At 37.2% G+C, this 22,435-nt stretch overlaps 1 protein-coding gene across 1 annotated transcript in view; it reads left to right on the top strand.

Annotated features, from left to right (window-relative positions):
• TRIM24 (tripartite motif containing 24) overlaps positions 1-22,435 on the top strand; it is a 64,788-nt gene that overhangs the window by 18,231 nt on the left and 24,122 nt on the right. Inside the window, exons 2-7 of the mRNA XM_055807495.1 lie at positions 6,013-6,131; positions 13,849-13,996; positions 16,296-16,428; positions 17,726-17,842; positions 18,993-19,107; positions 19,793-19,939. Of these exons, the coding sequence (XP_055663470.1) occupies positions 6,013-6,131; positions 13,849-13,996; positions 16,296-16,428; positions 17,726-17,842; positions 18,993-19,107; positions 19,793-19,939 (779 nt within the window). The remainder of the gene's footprint in view (positions 1-6,012; positions 6,132-13,848; positions 13,997-16,295; positions 16,429-17,725; positions 17,843-18,992; positions 19,108-19,792; positions 19,940-22,435) is intronic.

Raw genomic sequence — 22,435 nt, 5'->3', positions numbered from 1 at the left:
AGATCTGGTTTTCTCAAATATTCCCTGTGTCTCCAGAGTGTACTGCAACATCTGAAAGGAAATGACATTAAAAATACCAAGCGTCAACTCTTTATGTCTGGCAGGTTGCTATCATAGCAAGACTTCTTGCAGAGAAGCTTCAGGAAAGAAAATTGCTGTTTGCTAAAAAATAACTTGGTCTTAGAAGCCTCCTGACTATATTGTTCAATTCAAACACAATTATCTCAAACCTCTTTAGAGCTGATTGGGTCAAGAATTAGTTGTGCAAAGAACATTAATGTAGAATTAGAGGTCTTCCTTACCCCTTGTTTAATTGGGATAAACAGCCTCAGCATCCAGGAATGTACTTAACCTGAACAGTGTTCACCAAAATGCTAATCTGAATCTGATGTTGTTTCTGATGCTGCTGCATTATAATTGCTCTGACAATGTTTGATTAAATATAGTCTTTTTTTGTCTTTTGTTAAAATACTAGTTTTGGGCTGACTTGGTAATGTACTTGAAATATATATATTTCGTATAGCAAATATCAATTACAGAAATAATTTTAAGCATTGAAATTTCATTGTATTATTCCACAGGGTGTGGGGTTTTAACATTCTGTGCTGCAGCTTTCTGGATCTTCTCTTTGGCCTCATTTCTTAAAAAAAAATCCCAACTGTTGGTATTTGGGGGAAAGGGGAGAATGAACAGCAAAGCAGGGGGATTTTTTTTTCTTTCCCCTTTAAAGTGATAATGTAGTTTTGTTGACATAGTATGCTTCTCCTTAGTTTCATCAAAGGATGCATTATTTTCTCTACCAGTTTCTATAAGGAAATCAACTGAGTGGCTTTTAACATCTTGCTACTCAGAATCTGAATCTTCTAAAACAGACCATAGTATAATACCTAAGGTTCTCAGCCTTGAAAGCAGTGAAGTAAATTGCATCACAATTCAGGAAGCGGGTGTCTTGAAACAAGAGGAAGGTAGTATTGGCAATAAGATTAAGCATGGTTAGAAAGGTATTGCAAGATCGCTTCCAAACCTTAACACTTAAAAAAAAACCCCAGTTTGATTCATTATAACACTAGGAAAGTATCTTGCAGAGGGACTAGATGGAGGAAATGTTAATTAATTCAGAGGTTAATTTAGGAATTGCATTCTCTGCATGCTTAAGGAACAGTTTAAAATAATTAAATGTTAATGTTCATTGGTACACCTTTTTTCCTCATAGAAGTGAATACATACATGGAAAGTAGTAAGAAAATGCTGGGGCTATGTTAACTTGCCTTTGTATTGAATTCCTTCGTCCTGCATGTTACTGTAACACTGAAATATAAGCAAAAATGTCTTACAAAATACTGTTGTCTTTTTGGTTGTTCAAAAAAAGTTAGTTAATTGCTACAGCACCAGTGGTGTTAGCAAAAAGCTTGTATGTGTGCTCCTATGTTTGCTTCAGCCATCTGTCTTGATATTATTGGTTAGTTATGGCTTTAAACCAGCCTGCCTCTTTATTCACCAAAAGAAGGCAAACTCCTCTTTTAGGTCTGTTAGGAGGCTGGGGGGAGCAGTAATCCTTCTGTGCAGTGTTGTGTTTTGTTACTGCCATAGGACCTAGGAGGGGATACTTGTCCTTGGTCTGAGTTAAGCCTTTGTACTGGAAAACTGGATGAAGAAAAAAGGGTTTCAGACTATGTGATTCCTTTATCAAATCATCACTGTACATACAAAATATTGTAAATAATATGATTCGAGATAGGAATAATCTATTAAAACTGAAGTAATTAATATACTGTTATTTATTGTACACTTTTCATTTTTTTATTGTTGGTACCAGAAGACTGGCATGCATCTACTGGAGTTTTACTCTTTTAAATAAAATTTCTGTTAAGATACTGTAGTATATGGTGTCATCCAGCAGACTAGTTTGAAGACAATGACACTCTCTCAGTACTCTTCCAAGTGTTTTTTACTTGGGAAAAGGAAGAAGCATGAGATCTGTATAGCTAGCAATATTCTAAACTGGATTAGACCTCCAAAGTGGTACAGATGCTGTAATTGGCATGAAGTTATATATTCTCTGCATCTCTTTAAGGTTGCAACATGACAGGGCACTATCTTCTCCACATAAAACCTGCAAAGTTATATACAAATCAGTATCTCTTTCAGATGTATTTCATTTATCTTATCAAGATAGAATTCTAGTGTAAAGCATTTAGTCTTAAAAAAACCAAAACAAATGCCCCAAACTGACAAACAAAATACCCAAGCAAAAAAACCCAACAACCCAAGGCCGTTAAGTTCTGTCCAGGACCATTGAGGTCTGTCTTGAGGGCCAGTGTGTGGTCAGCTAACCTTGGCTGGCTGCCAGACACCCACCAAGCTGCTCTCTCCCTCTTGCCTCTCAACAGGACAGATAAAGACAAGGAAATTATTTATCAGTTACCATCATGGGCAAAACAGTTTCAACATGAGGAAGTTCAATAATGTTGGAGGGTAAGATCGAAACACAAAAATAAAAATAAACTTTCCGCCTCATATCCCTCTTCAACTTCATTCCTGGCTTTGCCTCCTCCCCTACTTGAGCAAGGATGTGGAATGGGAGTTGTAGTCAGTTCATACCAGTTCCTTTCTGCTGTTTCATCCTCCATCTACTTGTTCCCTGCTCCAGTGTGGGGCCCTTCCCATGGGATACAGTCCTTCAAGACTTTCTCCAGTGTGGATCTTCTCCATGGGGTACAGTCCTTCAGGAACAGGCTGCTCCAGTATGGTTCCCCTACTGGCCACAGTTTCTGCCAAAAAACCTGCTCCTATGTAGGTACCCCTCTGTGGCTTGTAGCTCCTGCCAGGAACTTGTTCTGGCATGGGCTTTCCACTGACTGCAGCTTCCTTCAAGGCATATCCACAGGCTGCAGCGTGGGTATCTGCACTGATGAGATCTTCCACTGGCTGTGGGGGTACAATCTCTTTTGTCATGGCCTTCTTCATGGGCTGCTGGGGAATCACTGCTCCGGCACCTGGGGTACCTCCTCTCCCTCCTTCACTGACCTGGGCTGTTTCTTCCACATTTTTCTTACTCTCTCCCACCTGCTGGTCCACAACATTTTTTTACCCTCTCTTAAACATGCACGCATAGGTCCAGGCAGCATCACTGATGAATTCAGCTTTGGCCAGAATTCAACAAGCTGATTCCATCTTGGAGCTGGCTGGAGTCGGCTCTGACGTGGGGCCAGCTCCTGGTGCCTTCTCACAGAGGACACCCCTGCAGCTTCCCCCTTGTCCCTCGTTACTAAAAGCTGGACATGTAAACCCAATGCACCATGTTACTGGACCAGGTCTTATTCTAAAAGAAGACTTGGCACGTGACAAAAATTAAATGTTTTGTGTCATCTTCAGAAACAGATGCTGAATAAATCCAGTAACTTTTCTGCACCCAATATTTCTTGTTTATAACTCTCTGCAGTCTGGTGTTTACAGGTGTGTGCTTGTAGGGTTGTGCTGATGCATTTTAGGCTATAAGCAACATAATTAACACGAACTGACTTAAATCCCATCAGATCTGCAATAGTTGACAATTGTCTAATTTGTATTGGATGAATGGCTGAAAACTTTTTGTGGCCTGTGTATAGTTTTATCATGTTATACAAAAAGCTGCATTCTGTTACTAGTATTGCAAAGTAAGAATTACTTGAAAATTACTATTTCTAAATAAAACTTTAGTACTTAATTATGACAGTTGAGCCTGATGTCAGTAGAAATGCTAATGTAGGAACAGAGATGTTTGTCTGTGAGCTTTGCTTAGTTAGAGCACGTGTCTTTACTTGAAGATAATCAGTGTTCTCTTTTAAACTGTGAATACCTTGTTTTTGTATTTATCTGTTTTCCACTTAATTTTGAAATACTCATTGTTCTTCCTCTTCTGCTTCTCTTTGCAGAGGAAGCTCTGAATTCTGGGTCCGTGTTTTCAGTTCAAGCTGTTTGTAAACTCAGACTAATAAAACTGATCTGTTTGAGTGGTTCCATGTTTAATCTTCAGTGATGGGGTTGGCCCCTTCCCATCGTGCTGCTTCTCATGTTACTTGTCGTGTTGCTTCAGTGTAAGCAGTAGTGCATTTGGTCAGGGAAGCAGATTGGGGGCTGCAGGTGAAGCTTGAGAGAGCAGGAGAAATACATCCACACCTGAATCAGTTTGCCAGTCTCATCCTCTGTCTGTACTGGGCTCCCCAAAACAGGCAAAGACCAACTCAGTCACTCGTGCTGGCCCAGTGCACTGTACTTTGTTGGGGTCAAGAACAAGCGGTGGTGGAACAGAAGGTGGCTTGATATTGACGCTGTTGAAAAATGTAAAAAATAGTCTTTTTTAGTAAGTATGTAGCTTGACAATTGTAAATTGATTTGCTTAATAAAAGGAGAAATTCAGTACATGGGAGTTCTATTAACTACCTGATGTACGAGGATTGGATTTCTTCATTATCCTTCATGACAATGATATAAAAAAATGTTACAAGATTTTTAGCCAAAATATAGAATTTGTATATCAAAGGAAACTGCACAAGTATGTATTGATGTGCAGACTAGCAAAATGGCAATTGTAATAAAACCAAGCCAAATATCATAGCCTTTCACATAAAAGTGAAATGCCTTCCACACAAATGGAAAACTGCTGGCTAAATTTCCAGAATGAAGAGCTGCTTTGTAGTGTGTTGGCCAGTTAATTCTCTAGCATGTATTGGAAGAAAATTATGAAAGAATTATCTAAATCTTATATGAAGCACTTACAGTAAGGAATTAAGTTCTTCTGCAGAAAGTGAAATATTTAATAGTTTCTGTGCTTCTACACTTTATTGTAAAAGTGAAACAGGAACAGAATTAAGCCCACACTGGTTTAGTTAAACATGCAAGTGCTGAATTACATACTGGTGTTATATTCATTGGATTAAATGGTGCCTCTGATCTTTTTTAAGGCCCTAAAATCATGCCTCCTCTAAAATTCCAGCGGTAGGTCTAGAATTTATCTCAGTGGGGACTCATGTGACCATGCTACTGTAGGCTTTGCAGGATGACTTCCACGTCCTAAGTGATTATTTCAGCCCTACTTAGTTTCAGTTCCTTTCTGTTTTCAGTGGTAATGATTGTGATAATTTTTTTTTAAAGCAAAATGTTAATGCCTAGCATGTCAGAGATTTTTCTTGCATGATAAACAAGTATCAGTGCTAATAAGGCATACCGTTTTCTGCAGCTAGGAAAGGTGGCTACTTTATGATGTTTATATAGATATTTTCTATTTCAGTCTAGTATGCTCACTGTTGAGCCCCAAGTTTTGAACTTGTCTTTGTCTTTTTATTCTTTTGAGAAAACTATTAATTTTTTAAACCTTTGTGTTATTGGTTCTCGGCACTTTCTTCAACCTGCAGTCTAAGTATGCTATTGTCTTAGGATTGTTCCCCAGTGTGTCTTGCAGAGGACAGGAGGGAGGGGACCTTGCTTATTTATTCCTGTCTTTCTTGCTTGCTTTCCCTTGCTTAGTGTGAAGGCAGTCATGATGTTAATACAGGTCCGTTCATCCTCTGTACAACTTACCTCACTGATTTTGAATTTATTACGTTTCAGCTTCTTGTATTACATAGTTGGAAGTGAGTCATGTCACACTGCTGGTGTGTATGCGTGTGTGTATAATACCACTCAATATCACTAATTAATCCCAACACTAATAAATGTTTACTTTAATCCATTCTATAGCAACAAATTGTCAATGGGAATACATTCCCTTTAAAGAAAAGGAATTAATTTTCTGTAAGATGAAGGCAAATCCTTCATAGGATTGAAACAAAAGGTGCTTGAGCTTGTTTGAAGGAGTACATAATCAGGGAATAACAGGTAAAGGTTACTTCAGTGATAAATGAGAATTAGCTTCTTTTTTCTCACACCTTATTGACAGGACAGTATTAAAACATCCTTTCAAAGTACTTATCCTTGCAAGCTGTTTTTGATGTTGTTTGATATATATATTTTATTTTTTCTTTCCCCTCCCAGTCGGTGTTATCCGCTGTCCAATTTGTGGTCAGGAATGTGCAGAGAGACACATCATAGATAACTTTTTTGTGAAGGATACCACAGAGGTTCCCAGTAGCACGGTAGAGAAATCAAATCAGGTAAGTGCATTAACATGTAATCAAGTTAACACCTTTTGGATGAGTATGCATATCCTTGGCTTCCTGCTGTGTAGCCTTTTCGCTGTTCATATGCAGAAAAAGACTCCAAGTACTTAGTCATCACATGGGGTAGCTACTCTAGAAAATCAGTTTCAACCAATGAAAATTCATGTGAAGATGATGTTATCTTATTCTGAACTATTTAAAATGTTGATATAAAATTGCATTGTGATAGCAAAAGATAAAGGTAAGGAATAGGTGTTAGAATGGGAATTTCTATACTTTGGACAGGGCACTTGAAGCACTCTTTTTAAGCAGAGACCTGAACAACACTGTCAAGAGATCTCAGTGTAAAACGTAATCCTCTAGTTAACTTTATTTTTCTTATCTCAGCACTGACAAAACATGGCACTTAATAGCTGGAGAGCAGTTACTAAGCAAGAGGCTCAAACTTCTAGTTGGGGAAGACAGTATATTGTAGGAGTTTCTTGTTTGTTTTTTTTTCTGTAGGCTGCCTCTTCTTCCTTTTGCAATCAAGTAATAGCCACTTCATAAACCAAAACCTGCTTATCTGGAAGAATAGAAATACTGGAGTTTTTTCCTTATGATGGTTTTTCAGGAGGAAAGTACTAGTGTGGAAACAGTACCAGATGAATAATCACAGCTGCGTAGGACCACAGTTTAGCAGAGTCTGGTATCAGAATATTGCATGTCTTCATTTTTAGCTGGTAAGAGAGTATCTCAGGTATCTCTTTACTAATAAACTTTGTATTAAACTCCAGGAACTTACTGTGAATAATTCAGCCTCTTTATATGTTCCTGCATTCTTCATAATAACAGTATGAAAAGGTTGCTGCCAATGTGGCTTGCATTTGAACTTGTCCGTTAACATTTGAATGGTGGTCTCTTTTTATTTTGAAAATACGTTTTGTTTTTTTTTTCAGTTTCCTCTTTTAGGGACCTGTATCATTGGCTTTTGATCCATTTGTTTTGGGGCAGCTTCTTAGAGGTCTTTTATTGTGTAGTCTGCTTGTTTCAAAGCTTAGCTGAAATTTGTGTTTACATATATGAATGGATATGTCTCTCCAGAACAGATTAAGGTACCCACGCAGGTTTGTGATATCAGCTCAATGACTATTAAAGACATATGTTGTCATCATCTCTGGGAAGGGGGAATTAAGTTATGTCTTAAAAACCACTAAACCATGTTTAGCTTATAAGGGATTTTGCAACTGGATTTCTGAGAAATTATAGACCTTACCAGAAACCGAAATTTAGTTGGGAGTCTCTGGAAGTATAAGCAGTGTTCTCTTAATGCGGGACAGTTTGAAGTTTGGGGTTTTTGTGTTTGTGTGGGTTGGTTTTTTTTGTTTGTTTGTTTGTTTGGTCTTTTTCCCCTTGGTGTTGCAGGGAAACATCTGAGTTTTGGAGATGGTTGTGAGATTTACACAAAGTCTCTCAATACTCTGCTAGTAAGATTAAGTGAATAGTCCCTGTTGCATAGAAAATTTGATCATAAACTTTTTAGTGACTTTAAAATTAGGAAGAGAAACAAGATAACAAGTAACTTTGCTATGTAGAAGCAGTCCAGAATTTCTCTAGGGGCCTGTGCCATAACCTCTGCTTAGATATATGAAAGTCCTCTAAGATACTGCTTTGGTGAGTCATGATAGAAGTAGAATTATTTTTCCTGGGTTTAGTGACAAAGTTGGTTTTTTTTTTGCTTCCTCCCACATTTTTTCTGCTTTCTGTGAAAGTGGGGAATTGAGGCCTTTGAGACTTGGGTAAGGAACTGAAAATTCAGGAAGGGACCTTTATATTATTGAGGTTCACCATAATCATGTTCAAATTGAGTGTACTTCAATGGGTTATAGGCTATCAAAAGTTGGAATATCCACCAAACTCTGTGATGCCAGGATAAGTCAGGTGCTTCCTTGGAATTGAGGAAGGTGTCTTTTTTGTTTACTACTGAGTCCTGATCTGCTGGAGAGAGATACAGGGAAATTCTGTGTATTTCAGCAGCTGGTTTGGAGTCATCCACTGTTGAGTGGTGTGAGCAAATGTCAGGAACGTTCTTCAAAGCATTTTGTGTTTCCTTAAGTTCCCGTCTCAGACATCCATCTTACTTTCTATTCCATATTTGTTTCTCTCTCTCCCTAAGAAAAACCAGCAGGCTTGCAGTCAGAAAGCACATCGGTTCTTCAGCTAGGTTCCCTGGCTGAACTCGGGCTACATTCTGCAGCAGTTGATGGCAGACCAGCAGACATTGCTGAACCGGCAAAGTAGTACATTCACGTGCTTTTCTGCTGGCTTGCTTTTTTTTTTTAAATGGAACTATATGTTTTGTTAGATGCCTGAAGTGAGCGTGTATCTTACCTCTTGGAAATGAATGCTATGCAGTTCAGTTTTGTTTGAACAGATTTATTTTGGTATGATAGTGAAGCTTTTTGGACATTCCTTTGTAGTTTGACATTGGACCATAAAAAAAAAAAAAAAAAGTTATACCATTCTGTAAAGCTGTCTGTTGTGGAACAGTAAACTTAATAAGTTAAACAGATCAGTGTCCTGTTCAAGGGGGGATATTATGAGGTTTAAGGATGATACATGCATCTAATTGGCCTGTTTTGTTTTGTCTTTGAAGAGTAAAGAAAGAAAAATTGCCAGTAGCAAGATGGGCAACAGATCAGAGGAATTAAAGTAGAAAAGACACTGAGGTTTGTAGGAAATACTGGATCAGAGATCATCCAAATTCTGTCAAGAACTTTGGCTGTTTTATAGAAATTTTCTACTGAGATGGTTAGTTTGGCTTTGATAGTCTGGCAGCTTTTGCAGAATGTTTTAGAAATTAGACTTAGCAGCAAGCCATGGGTTCTGTGCAAGTGATGTTGTGGCTTAGTCCATATCTATGACTAGCCTGTATATGTTTGTTGTCAGGAAGGACTGGGTTTTTTCAGTTCGAGAGACTCAAAAAACTCAATGTTTGATTGTTTCAGATGTAAAATGGTAATAATGCTATTATAATTTTTAGCATACTGAATTAAAACTTTACAAGTGAATGACGTATCATGGAGCCTGGCATTGTGGCCTGAGAAGTATAACTGGGACCCATTAAAGTGCCATCCATCTGTCTAAACTCCTGCTTACCTTATCCGAGTCTTATTTTGGCAGTTCAGTATCTTACTTAGCTGTGCTTTCTAGCAATGACTACTGAAAACTTCAGGAGCAAAAAGGTAAGCATAAAGAAAGCATAAAACTCCCTAGTATGTGTTCCACAAGGGCTTTCCTAGCTAGCATTAAAGAGAACATTAAAGAATTTGCGCTAGCTATTAGTGTAGGAAGCTTTCCAGAAGAGAAAGAGACTAATGGGAAATGCAGTTGTGGTCTTCCTATAAGTAATGATTGTAGGTTGTGGGCAGCTAGGACATAAATACTTCAAAAGAACAGATTCTTTATAATTTTTTTCACATTATGATTTATTGGAAGACTTGCAAAAATTATTGGATGCTAAAGAGAACTTTGCAAATAAAAATTAATTATACTTAATTCATAAGAGTGAGCAGAAAGGAGTTTCAAACCCAAGACATTACTGAAGCAAATGCTGAATTTGAATAAGACTAAAGGGTAGACAAGAGAGGAAAATTTAGGAACTTAACAGAAGAAAATTGTTTAATGTGCATGCAAAGCCATGAAAGTAAAAATGAGAAGTTTGAGATGGATGCAGAACAGAAGATCGTAGTGATAACGTTGATGTTGCTGCAGCATATTGAGCCAGTAGTGCATTTTAGTCTAGGTCCTTATTCTCATAGCTTCTGTGTCCAAAAAAGAACATGCATAAAAATATTTTTGATAGTAAGAACACTTGCTGTATCTTTACCAGGATCTTTACTGACCTGAGAGTATTAAATGTTGTAGTAGGAATGAAGAACAGTTGGACTTTATGTGAGATATTGGGAATGTAGTAACAAAAGGCCTGATACTAGATCTGGATACGAAGACGGCAAGTCTGACTGGCATAATAGAGTGATTAATAAGGACAATTTAGAACAAAAAGTTTCTCTAGTTTAGTATGGTGCCAGAGTAGCCACTATGTATTCTTGCAAAGAACAACTAGTGTGCTGAATAGCTTATGGAGGCTGTAGCTGTGGCCAAAAGGTGTTTGAAAGCCACTGGTTTAGGGATGTGGGTGATGGACTCCAGAAGAGTCACAATATGGTTTTGTTGTGCTTCAAAGAGAGCCAGCTGTTGATGAGATGTTGGGGAAAGGAGGAGATGTTGATCAGGGGTCGTGCGTTTTGAGGTATGAGCATGTGGTTCATATTTACAGTTACATATAGGTGTGAATGTCCCAAAAGACAGGTGCTGGCTTTTATGCTTTTGTATGTGCCAAGAGGTGGATGTACAACTATTAACATTGCTGGTTTTTGGATCCAACAGGGGAAGACATTGCATCTAATTTACACTGGTGAAGTTTGGAATGTTAGTTCACTGAATATTCCTCTGGACTAATTTGCTCTCTTCCTTTGAAACTCAAGAAACCTTTGCTTGCTTATTTAATCTTTTTAATACTCTATTTAATTGGAAGAGTGGTTGGTTACTACAGTAGCAGAAAAGACAGTTCTATTACCTCAACTCTTGCATATAAATCTGTTTCTGAGTAAATATACAAGCTTTCACAGCAGAAAAAGTAGTACTTACCTGCAACATGCTGAGTAATCTCAGCTTTCATTAAATTTGAATGAAGGCTGAATGAACAGTTCCCGGGGTTATAAATACTAAAACTAGTAACTGAATTAAATATAATTACATGGGAAACTCAATTAAAAATAAATATCTGTCTAACCAGAATAAAGGCTTACAGGTTAACTAGGGAGAGTTTTCTTTGAAATCGCTGAAGCACTGCCTGTGTGAGTCACAGAAATAAAGACTGAAATAGGTTTTGTAGGAGTACACCAAATATTTGTAGTAATTGTACCTCCATGTACTTTAGCTATATGACTTACTCTAATACCTAGGAGTTCTAGCAAAATCCAAGTTATCTTTGAAAATGCATATTTCAAACAAGAATTAAGTAGAAGCAAATCTAGCTAGTTTCTACCTAGAAGGCATGGCTATTTTGACAGCATGAGTTATGGTGTCTATGAAAAATTTTAGAGATCTATCTCTCTCCTACTTGATGGCTTTGGAAAGTATAAAGATAGAATATGTGTTTTTGGGACTACAAAGGAGAAGTTTCAGTTCACTTGGCAGCACCTGATTATTGGTTATTGAATCACAATCTTAATCTCATTCCAACTCTAGCAGGTCAAACCAGCTGAAAAAGAACCCTAAATCATATTGAAAAAAGAAAACAGACTAAGATCTTTGAATCTGGGAGGAATGAATTCCAGAAATCCTTTGAAATTACTTATATGCCCTGGCATGTTTATCTGCCTAAGGTGACCTGGAAAGGCTGGTGGTTGTGTGGCACTTTTTATTTTATTGGGTTGATGCCTTTTTCCTTTTAATTTTTTATTTTTTTGTGTGTATGTGTGTGTCTTTGTTTTGCTTCTTTGACTTAAAGAAAGCCTGGAAGACTTTTTTGTTGTTGTGTTTTCCTTTGCTTATTTTGTCTTCACTGTTGTTTTTTTTACACTAGAAAAACAAATACCTCGTCTCTTATTCTCCACTCTAAGTTGTGAAAACACCTCTGGGTATCTGGGAGCGTAGCACAGTCTTACCTCTCTGGCAACAAGACTGATTTTCAAACTTCTTTCTCGTCCTGCAGTATTTCACTGCCCAGTCAGCAGCGCTGATGTAACTGATCTTTGGATTACAGTGATGTAATCAATCCAGTTTTACACCACAGTCTTGCAGACAGTTGCATTGGCACACCTGAGGAGGAGACAGTTGGAAAAGGAGAAGGGAGGGAATTTCTCTCATGATAGTTTCTGCCAGAGAAAATACGACATTGACATAATGCTTCAGTGCTACTTGCTTGCTCTATTTTTTTTTTTTCAAGAAACTATGCTTAGCAAAAGAATACTTTTTTTTTTCAAAATGAAATGAAGGTTTAAAAGCAAGTAAAAAAAATTCAATTTCCTGATTACAATTCACTTCCTTTAATTGCTTTACTTCCATTTTCTTGACTTTTTATGGTGTCTGGACTTGGATATTTCTCCCCAGTCAACTAGTCTGTATAGGACTAGAATTTTTATTGTTGATAGAAGAGGTGAAAGAAAAAGAAAAGCCAAACAGAAGATAAAAAATATTTAAGAATATTTTTAAGAATAGAACTTTCAGGCCTCCTTTTCGTAAAGAAAAGAAAAAGGGGCACAAGCCCAACTTCTTCCCCTTTGCAGGTCACTTTTAGTGAAAAGAACTGCTTCAAACTGCATGTGACAAACAAGAGGGGTCAACAACCCTTGTGTTGTAACTTCATTTCTCAGAAGATACTTGCTTTGAGAGGTAATGTGATCCAGAAGAATAAGCACAGCACTGGGAATCTGCAACTCCTATGTCCAAATTCCAGTTCTGTCAGTAACTTGCTATGTGGCCTAAGGCAAGTTTTGTGCTCATTTTCCTCTTTTTTTGGAAGGGAAAAGTGGGCCATAGTTCTACATATATATTCTCTATCTGCATAGGATGTAAATATTTGCTTCCTCTTTAACTTGATCTGTATTTATCTTGTGTGGGTACCAAAGTTAGATTATTTTTTTTAAATCAAACGGAAAAATAAAATAACATCTAAAATTTTCTCCTTGTTGCTCTTGCTAGCAGAATTCTATAACTATAATCTGTAGGATACAGCAATTTTCAGATATTTTAAGGCTTTTGTTTGCAGCAATGCTAAATGTTGACGATGGATGGTGGTTGCCTAAACAGACATCTATGTAAGGCTGTTCAGTATTTTTACCACCCAAACCCCCTTGAAGGTATGACTACAGAGGCATTGTAAAGGAGGATTTAAAAATGAAAGTAGTGTTTTGAACATGTGGTGTTGTTCATCATTCCTAGTTTTCAACCTGTTGTTCAGATTGTGGATCCATAGGAATTTTTTCTTGTGTGTGTATTGACTCTGTGCAGAGAGGTTTTGGTCTGCTGTCACGTTTGTTTTGCTTTATTTATTTTTTTTCTAGATCTCTTGGGTGTAGTCCAAAGAGCCCCAGGAGTTAACAGGCCACAGCTTGAAAATTACTAAACATTGATCGCAAAGTTCCAGGGTAGCTTTACTGATGAGCTTAACTAGAATGTTACCTTTAAGTGGTGATACAGAGGTTCTTGAAAAGAAGCTGTTCAGTACTGTGTGTTCCTCCAGAAACACGGAGCTGGTGAACAGGAGCTAAAATTAAAGCTTCTGTGTGAACTGAGGGAGGCTTCTAAAATCAGAGCAGTGCTGGTAGTTTTCTGTCTTTAGTAAATATTTTACAAAAGCATATTGTAGATAGTAAACATTATATAGCTTCCAAGCATGCAGTGTTGGGCAGAAAGTAACGGTTTGACTTTTATCATGTCAGGTAACAGTTTTAGAGTAACACTGACAAAATGACCACTTTCTTTGAAAAGTCACGTTCAGTTTCTTTTATGCAGTTATTTATAGCCTTCTTGTACCTTAGGCAATTTTCCATTCTCACTTCACTGTTTTCTGAAAACTCTAAATGTGCACTGATGGTATATGAACAATAGCTTGTACGTATATTCCACATTTATTTTAACAGCTACCTTTTCTTCCTCACGTTAGGTCTGCACAAGCTGTGAAGACAATGCAGAAGCTAATGGGTTTTGTGTGGAATGTGTAGAATGGTTATGCAAGACCTGCATCAGAGCTCACCAGAGGGTTAAATTCACGAAGGATCATACTGTGAGACAGAAAGAGGAGGTATCTCCAGGTAACACACTTGATTTATAATTTGAGAAAGAATGTGTGTCTGCATTGGAAAAATGTATTAGACTACCACATTTCTTTTTAAAGTGATAAATTTCAAAAATTGCATTCCTTAATCATAGTAAATATAAAAGGACAGATTCGTTCTGATATAATCCTTTGGTACATATGAATTAGTGGAACCATGTTATTTTTCTGGGTGGTAACGGGTATGTTTTAATAGTTTCCTGTCTCCCAGTCACTTGTTTCAACTTCATTGCTGAAGGCTGCAAACGTTTGAACAAAATCTGGTGTTTCTTTGGCTGCTGCCCATCTAAGTGGATCTCTTAAGTGATCTAGCTGACAAAAGAGAAAACTTTATTTTAAGCATTAGATGCATTAGAACGTAACTATGGAAAATGGAGACTTTGTCACGGCTGGGGGTATGACAGCTGGTTTTTTGATCAGGAGTGCTGCATAGTGGTAAAAACCCCTACAGACTGATATTTCATAAGATTTCTATGCAAAGTTTTAAACCAATAAATACACATAGATTTTTCTTTCACCTGGAATGATTGCAAATTGCTGTCTAGACTTTAGAGATCAGCTGCAGAAATATACTGCTTTTATGCATTTGGCTCCTCCAGGTTTTTTTTAGAGGTCAAACAGATGTTTTATATTAACTTTTTTGTATACTGTAGGAAAAGGAACACTAATAGGTTATATTTTTTCAGCACTCTGATAATAAAGCATCTCTGTTACTAATGAAGAGTGCCAGAATTCATGTTTTAGCTAAGCATATTTTAAGTTTGAAATATTTTGCCTTAGCAATCAAAGAGAAGTATGTTATGAACTGGGGTGTTTTTTCTTAGTAGGATCTATGATAATTCAGGTTGGAAGGGACCTTGGGAGATCATCTAGTCCAGCCTCCTGCTTAAAGCAGTCAGCTCTGAGGTCAGATCAAGTTGCTCAGGGCTTTAACCATTTGGGCCTTGAGAATCAACAAGGATGGATGTGGTGTGCAGTACAGCCTCTCTGAGAAATCTTGACTATTCTCATGGTAAAAAAGGTTGTACTTTTATTAACTGAGAACTGCTTTTGTTTCAGTTTATGCCCATTGTGTCTTGTCTTTTTAATGATACTGTAGGGCAATTATAAACATAGGATGCTGACAAACGTTCTACCGGTCCTAATAAGTCTCTTGGACTTGCACGATTTATCTTGGAAATATATACGTTATTTTAATAAACTGTTATATATTATTGTAAATGGATGTATTCTAAATTTATTTTCATTCCACCATATCTAGTCCTGTGAGTTTTATATATAATGTGGGCTTTCGTTTCTGTAATCTTTATTGCTCAAAGGGTAGCTTCCAGTATGATACTTTGGAGATATACACTATGTTCTGTATCCCACTTTCAGATGTGGTTAATCAAAAATGAGTACTGAGTGTACTTTCAAGAGAGGACAATAGTAGTAGGTAGAAGTGTCTGACTGTTAGGCTGAACATGACTTGATGGTAGGGATGCTCTCTGCACATTCAGGCCTCTGCGGAGTCTGCTGGTCAGTTTCAAAGAATTTTGACTGAAGGATACAGTTCTGAAAAGAACTTCTTGCAGGTTTCATGAAAATAAGTAAATTAATGGGTATAGAAAAGAGAACTTGCTGATCTGCAGTGAAGGATGGGCTGCAGTGTGAAGCTGGTTTTCATTACAGACTAATGTAATACTCATGAACTCACTGCCCAGTCTAACTTAGAAGAAATTAGGCTTTGTTGGTGAAATTGTTTAAAGAACAGATTTCACTTTTATCATCTGGTGGTGTTTCCTATGCTCTTCTGTGTTTGCTCACTAGAAACTGAAGTGAGACCTCTCACCCTGAAGGGACATTAGTAAAGTTCTGGTTAGTATAGTCTGTATGTTTTACAGTTTTGAGTGCCTGTGGCTTGACATCCTCAAACCCCCTTTCACCCATTTGACTGAGAAAGACAGAGCAATGAATTAAGTCAGCAATATCCTCATTTCCATTTAAGAAAGGAACTTGCTGATTGTGCAGCATCTTTTGCAACTGCAACAGTACTGACTCTCCTTTTGTAAATAGTTTTGTGGGGCTGTAATAAGTTATGGTAAAATAGGCTCTAGACATTTTCCCCGAGAGAGGGTGTTAGCTCCATGCTTGATCAAGTGAGACAGTGCAGTTTTTGCTTGGAACTGTTACATTTTTTATTAGTGGCCTAGCAGCATCTACGTGAGGAGAAACAGGAGAATGCAGATCTTTAATAATTTCAGGGGACTGAGATGACATCTTTCTTTATTCAACAGAGGCAGTTGGTGTGACCAGTCAGCGACCTGTGTTTTGTCCTTACCACAAAAAGGAGCAGCTGAAGTTGTATTGTGAAACCTGTGACAAGTTGACCTGCCGAGACTGTCAGTTACTAGAACACAAAGAGCACAGGTATCAATACAAAGTGTATGCTTTATGCAACTCACAGGAAGACAGCTTGAAGCTGATTGTAGCTCTAGCTGTATAGAATACAGTCAGGTGAAGAGAGTGCAAAATAAAATTTCTTGCTCAGAAATTAAGCCCACAGAAAAACAGAATTGTATCCAAAAAAGGTATGGCTGATGAGTATGTGGTAGTTCAGAGTAAAACCTAAGTCTTCCACTTGTTAGTCTGGTGGCTTAGGCACAAGACCTTTCTTTACTGTCACGTTGTTTGGATAGAATTTGTTGCTGTGCAGCTCTTCAGAGAGTCCTTAGAAAGCACAGGGGCTGTGTTATGCAACGGTACACTTATGTGTAAATTCTCCGTTTGTCCTTCAACAAGATGATTACATAACAGAACATTAACAAACAATTTCAGAACAGAGCAAATGGGCATTTTTTCTGTGAAGAGCCCTTTAAAAGGAACAGTAGACCTAAATTTGGCTGTACTATACTTTGACAACACTATTTACAACACTCAAATCTTTGAGTTGCTGTTCTTTGATCATCTCTTACTGGCCACAGAAGTTGAAAAGCAGGATTATATACAACTTCTGAGTACAAGACAATAATCTTGCTGGTTAATGCATATGGTAGGGGGCTGGGACAGAGGTACTCAAGTTAAATATTAATATGCTCGCTATACCTGATGCAACCACCCAAAGAACTTGCTTGCCTGACCAGGTCAACATCAACAGGCAGAGAAGTGTTAGCCAGGTGCTCCTTGGAACAGGCTAAACCTTGCTCTGGCAGAATTGCAGTCTTTCTCTTCAATTCTCCTTTTCGTAGGATTTATAACCATTTTAGAATGTGCCACCTCTTTTTTTTTCTCAAATTGATGATGATTTCAGTTCCTTGATTTAAAATGTTGCTGACTTCTACTGACTCAGCAATATCGCTTCTTCTATTTCTACATCCTTATCTTGCACAAATAGCTTACATGCACTTTCACTTACAAAGTGATGACTACAGCACAACATTAATTTTTCTTTTGCTAAATGCGGGCTATGGTCATGCGATGTCCCTTCATGTTATGAAAACCATAAATTCTAAAAAAATTTCTAAAATTACTATATACTTTATACTATAAATTCAAATATGTTATAAATAAAATATATTGGCACTTGCTGACACATGCTTCCATGATGACAGTCAAATTTTGGACTTAAGCAGGATCTTTGTTCAATAAAAGAAGGCTTTTGTAAGGCACTCTGCTTTAGCAAGTATATCACACCTTTTGCATGTATAAATACTGTTTTTTACTGCAGATACCAGTTTATAGAAGAAGCTTTTCAGAACCAGAAAGTGATCATCGAGACCCTAATCACCAAATTGATGGAGAAGACTAAGTACATAAAATATACAGGAAAGCAGATCCAAAACAGGTATGTATCAGATTCTGGGGTTGAAACTGACAGAGAGGGCGACTTTGTATACACTGAAATTTCTTGAAATGTTTAGATTAGTGCATTTTGTATCTCCTTTTATACTTCCAGAAGGATAAATTCTAAAATCTGCAGTTTGCTGAAGTGACTGCTGCCTGTTTAATGAACTTGGTTGTGTTAGGTAACTCTTTTGCTCAGCCTGTGGGCTTAATGGGCGGTAATATCTTGGGTGCAAGAAAACAGCTTGGGCAATAGAGACTGTAGAAGGCAGTCATATTCTTCCCCACCATCAGCACACTTATTTTCTTAGTGTAGAACCCTCTAAGAAAGCGAAAGGTTATGACTCATGTTTTCATAATGCTTGTGAGACATATTTGAAGATTTATGTAATACTTTTATGCTTGGGGCTTTATTCACTCAGTACTACAAACCTAGGAGAAAAATAAGTCTGTAAAATGTGTGCTGCAGTAGGTCTTTGTAACTGCTCCTTCAGCAGAGTTCAAAGGCAGGAAGGTTCAACACAGTATGGGATGCTGAGTGCAACTTGAACTCTTCCTCTGTCTTTGCTTGTCTTTGAGGGTGGTAGAGACGTAAAAAAAACCAGCAGGCGCCCTTCTCTTCTTTTGCTGCATCTAAGTGGTTATTCTCCCTTGTGTCTTAGCAGTAGTGGGTTTCACAGTATAGATTATGCTTTGCTGTTACACATTTGAGCACTGCTGTTGAAATAGCTAAATTAGAAGATCTTTTTATTGTTTTTTGTTTCTGGAGTGCCATTCTGCTTTAGATGGAAAGTACACTTAAACAGTTTTGATTGCCACAGACCATTCCAGAAAGGTGCCAATTAAAAATCAAGAATTTCAATTACAAAGAGCTTTTAATTTTTTTCAGATGTCAGTAGTTTTACAGACTTATGGCATTAGAATTTGCCACCAGTTAATTAATTTTATAGTAGGTCACTGTTACTTGCTCTTTCTGTTTCTCTCAGTAGTTTTCCTTACTATAAGTGTCTGATGGTATATGTATTAATTGGTGCATATGACCAAGAAATATTGTAGTCTTAGCTACAGAGTAGAGGGTGGGTTTTTTTATACTGTTGGGAGGGTGAGTTTGTGAGCTAAAAACCATTATTTTCTATACTGTCTACTTACAGAATTCTTGAAGTGAATCAGAATCAAAAGCAGGTGGAACAGGATATTAAAGTTGCCATATTTACACTGATGGTAGAAATAAATAAAAAGGGAAAAGCTCTCCTGCATCAGTTGGAGGTAATTTCATTTCAATCATAAGAGACAAAATATGTCAATCTTAATATTTTTTTGTGTGGATTCACATTAAAATAAAATCCATTTCTAGCATTAACCACCTGTGCATGTCCTGTCAGAATTCCAAAGTGGAGAGATGTCCCACAAACCATTCCAGCAAGTGGGATTTTAGTGGGGGAGGGTTTGGTTTTGGGGGAGTTGTTGTTTTGTTTATAATAATCATCTGTGTTCCCTGCTTTGTGAATCAGGGCTGTCTCTGAGCCAAGTTTCTTTCTCCATGCTTTTGCAAGTCATAATTCTGTGTGTCATGTATGAAAAGTGTTTCCATCAGAATTTTTCATAAATTCAGTAATCCAATAGCAAATCAAAGGAGAGAATTGTCTGGAATGGATAACTGGAAAAATATTACCTCCAATTGTGTTTTAAAAAGTGTATGTGTGTATAGAGAGGGGCATATTTATGTATATGAAAATGTGTCATAAGAGAAAATAGGAATCTGCACAGAAAGTCCTGACATCTTGAATAAATGTATACTGACGTTTCTGTTTGATAGCTGCAGTCAGGGGGCAAGAGTGCTTTTTAGAAGAGCTAAGTGAAACCACTTGATCATTGTGAATTACAGATATGGAAGCTATGTCTGTTAACTGTAAATTGAACACTTTGACTGGAACTGCTTTTCTACTTGCAGACTCTGGCAAAAGAGCATCGGATGAAACTTCTGCAGCAGCAACAGGAAGTGGCAGGTCTCTCTAAACAGCTGGAACATGTCATGAATTTTTCCAAATGGGCAGTTTCCAGTGGGAGCAGCACCGCACTACTGTACAGCAAACGCTTGGTAAGGTTAGGAAGGTAGCTCTCCATTTACTTAAAGACTACAGTTAAGGCAGATACACATGCACATGCTTGTCAGTAATAGTAGGGAATTAGACTTTTTAATGACTTTCTACTAACTGTAATATTTGTATATAATTTTTCATGGTTTTCTCTTAAACATAAATACAGAATGTTTCTAATAGTTCAGCTTTCTGGTCATGATTCATACAGCTCTATGTTCATGACCATAGAATTGCTGTAGATCTGCAGAAGTAGCAACAACTTTTGTCTGAAGTGAAAACCGTGAAGCTGTGAAACACTAGGAGAAATGTTGTGTGTCTTACGTCATCACTGAGGTTCTTTTCAGTACTTGTTACAGCTGCTGAGTTCAGAGAAGGATGGTATTTATATATTGTAAAATCTGATATCCAGCACATTAATGTAAAAAATAATGTATTGCTTTGTTCTGTCATGCTTCTTTCCCACTAACAGTCTTCAAAAACTGATAAAAATTAAGTTGAGGCTTTTGATTTTTCATGCAAACAGTTATGACGCTAAATGTTTCAATGCTATAATGACCCTTAAGATCTCAGTGCATGTGCTCTCACTAAGCTGACTGCTCATGATGAACAGAAATCCTAAAAGACTTAAGATAAAAAACAAACAAAAAGCTGACCATGATTTGCCCAGAGATTACTAGGTTGTACAAACCTGATGACGGAAATCTGTGGCAATATTGAGGAAAGACACTAGATCATTTTTTCCAGTTCCTATAACTGGATCACAAAGCTTTTTCTTTATTTTCTCATTGATTAGTTGAGAACCCACTGGGGGATGGGTTTGTTGGTTTGGGGGTTTGTTGTTGTGTTTTGGTGGTGGTGTTTCTTTTTTTTAATACTCATTAAAATGCTGTAGGCTAGAGCAGATGCTGGTATATTATTTGGTTTTAGTGGTGGTGTTTCTTTTTTTTATACCCATTAAAATGCTGTAGGCTAGAGCAGATACTGGTATATTACTTGGTTTTATCAACTTCAAGTAGTTAAATTCATTGTCCCGCCTTATGCTGCCTCAGCAATTCAGATTTTTTAATTGAATAGAGAAAAAGGGTATCAAACTGAGTCATGTTGTTTATAATTGCTTAGTGTTGCTGCAAGGACTTCTGCTATGTAAGAAAACAAGTTATATGTTGCAGCATCTTAATTTTCTAAATTATCATCATACAGTTGAAGAAAAAGATCATCTAGCCCATAAAGCCTCAGCAGATGAGAAATATGTTTCAAAAGAACAGCTGAGCTTTAGGCAGCTGATTTTTTGCTGAAAGTAGGTGCTGCCTGGGAGTTGAGTAGCTAACCTGTCTGTGGACATCTGGGAAATCTGTTCCTGAATAGTGATGCATAGAGGAGCATGTGAGACTTTTGCTCCAGCATATTCAACCACTTGAAACTAGGAAGGAGGAATGCTCAGCAGACTTAAATGCAGACTTACAGCCAGGAGGCTGTGTCAACTTCAGGGAAATAGCACACTAAACTGTTTGCAGAAAGACATCGGTTTCCCAGCCTCGTCTTCTAGCACAAACATAACACCAGTAGCTACCACTATTACTGATAGTCTAGTCATGAATTTATCTACAATATATGTGTGTGCACAATAGGAGAAATATATGGAACGAACTATGACAAGAACTGTGTGCAACTGGTATTGGTGACAGGACAAGTGACTAGAATTTCTGTAGTGTAGTATATATGATTCCGGTAGTGTATGCAGAAATCCCAGGAAATCTATATTCAAAATATTAGTGCACTTAAAATTTTCCATGTCCATTAAAAAAACCTTAAGTCTAAATGTTTTTTGTATCTGATCTAAAACTGACCTGCCTAAAATTGAAAGAAGAAATGCATAAACTGGAAGCTCTTACAAAACTGGTGTAAAAGATAACTAGTGTCATTTTAAAGGGGTAAGATGATTTTGCCAATATGTCTCTTGACCTTTTCCTGGAAGTAATCTGTTATTCAAGAAGAAAAGTATTGCAGTCTTATAAATTTTTTCTCTATCTGCTCTGTGTTATTCTAAAATTAGTGCCTGTGTTAGATTTTTCTTACGAAACAACTGCAAGAAAATATTTTCTTTCTAGGAACTAGATAAATACTGAGCATTTGGTAGAACATTTTGCTTGTGTGATGTAATCGTAGTCCAGTGCTTTGGAACCAAGGAGTTGTAAGAGTCTGAAAATATCTTTGAATCTGAGAGTTTTCAAAGACAAAGTTTATAAAATCTATTCTTTGACTCTCAAAGAAAACTTAAATTTAATAAAAGGGAAAATTTCCTGTGATGATACTTGTTCCCAAAAGGATGAGATACTTTTATTTGAAAGAAAAATGAAAGAACTAACATAGGTTTGGGGGGATACAGCAATGGTTATGTGAATCAGTAAGAAGAAACTTCACTTGCAAGTCGTTCAAGTCATTCAATGTAATGACCAAATTTGTAGAAGGATATGTATTTCTACAGTAGAGGAGAA

The sequence above is a fragment of the Falco peregrinus genome, chromosome 6 (genome assembly GCF_023634155.1).
Source record: "Falco peregrinus isolate bFalPer1 chromosome 6, bFalPer1.pri, whole genome shotgun sequence".
NCBI lineage: Eukaryota > Metazoa > Chordata > Aves > Falconiformes > Falconidae > Falco > Falco peregrinus.
Note: the sequence above shows the minus strand (reverse complement) of the source record. Positions and strands in the feature narration are given on the sequence as shown.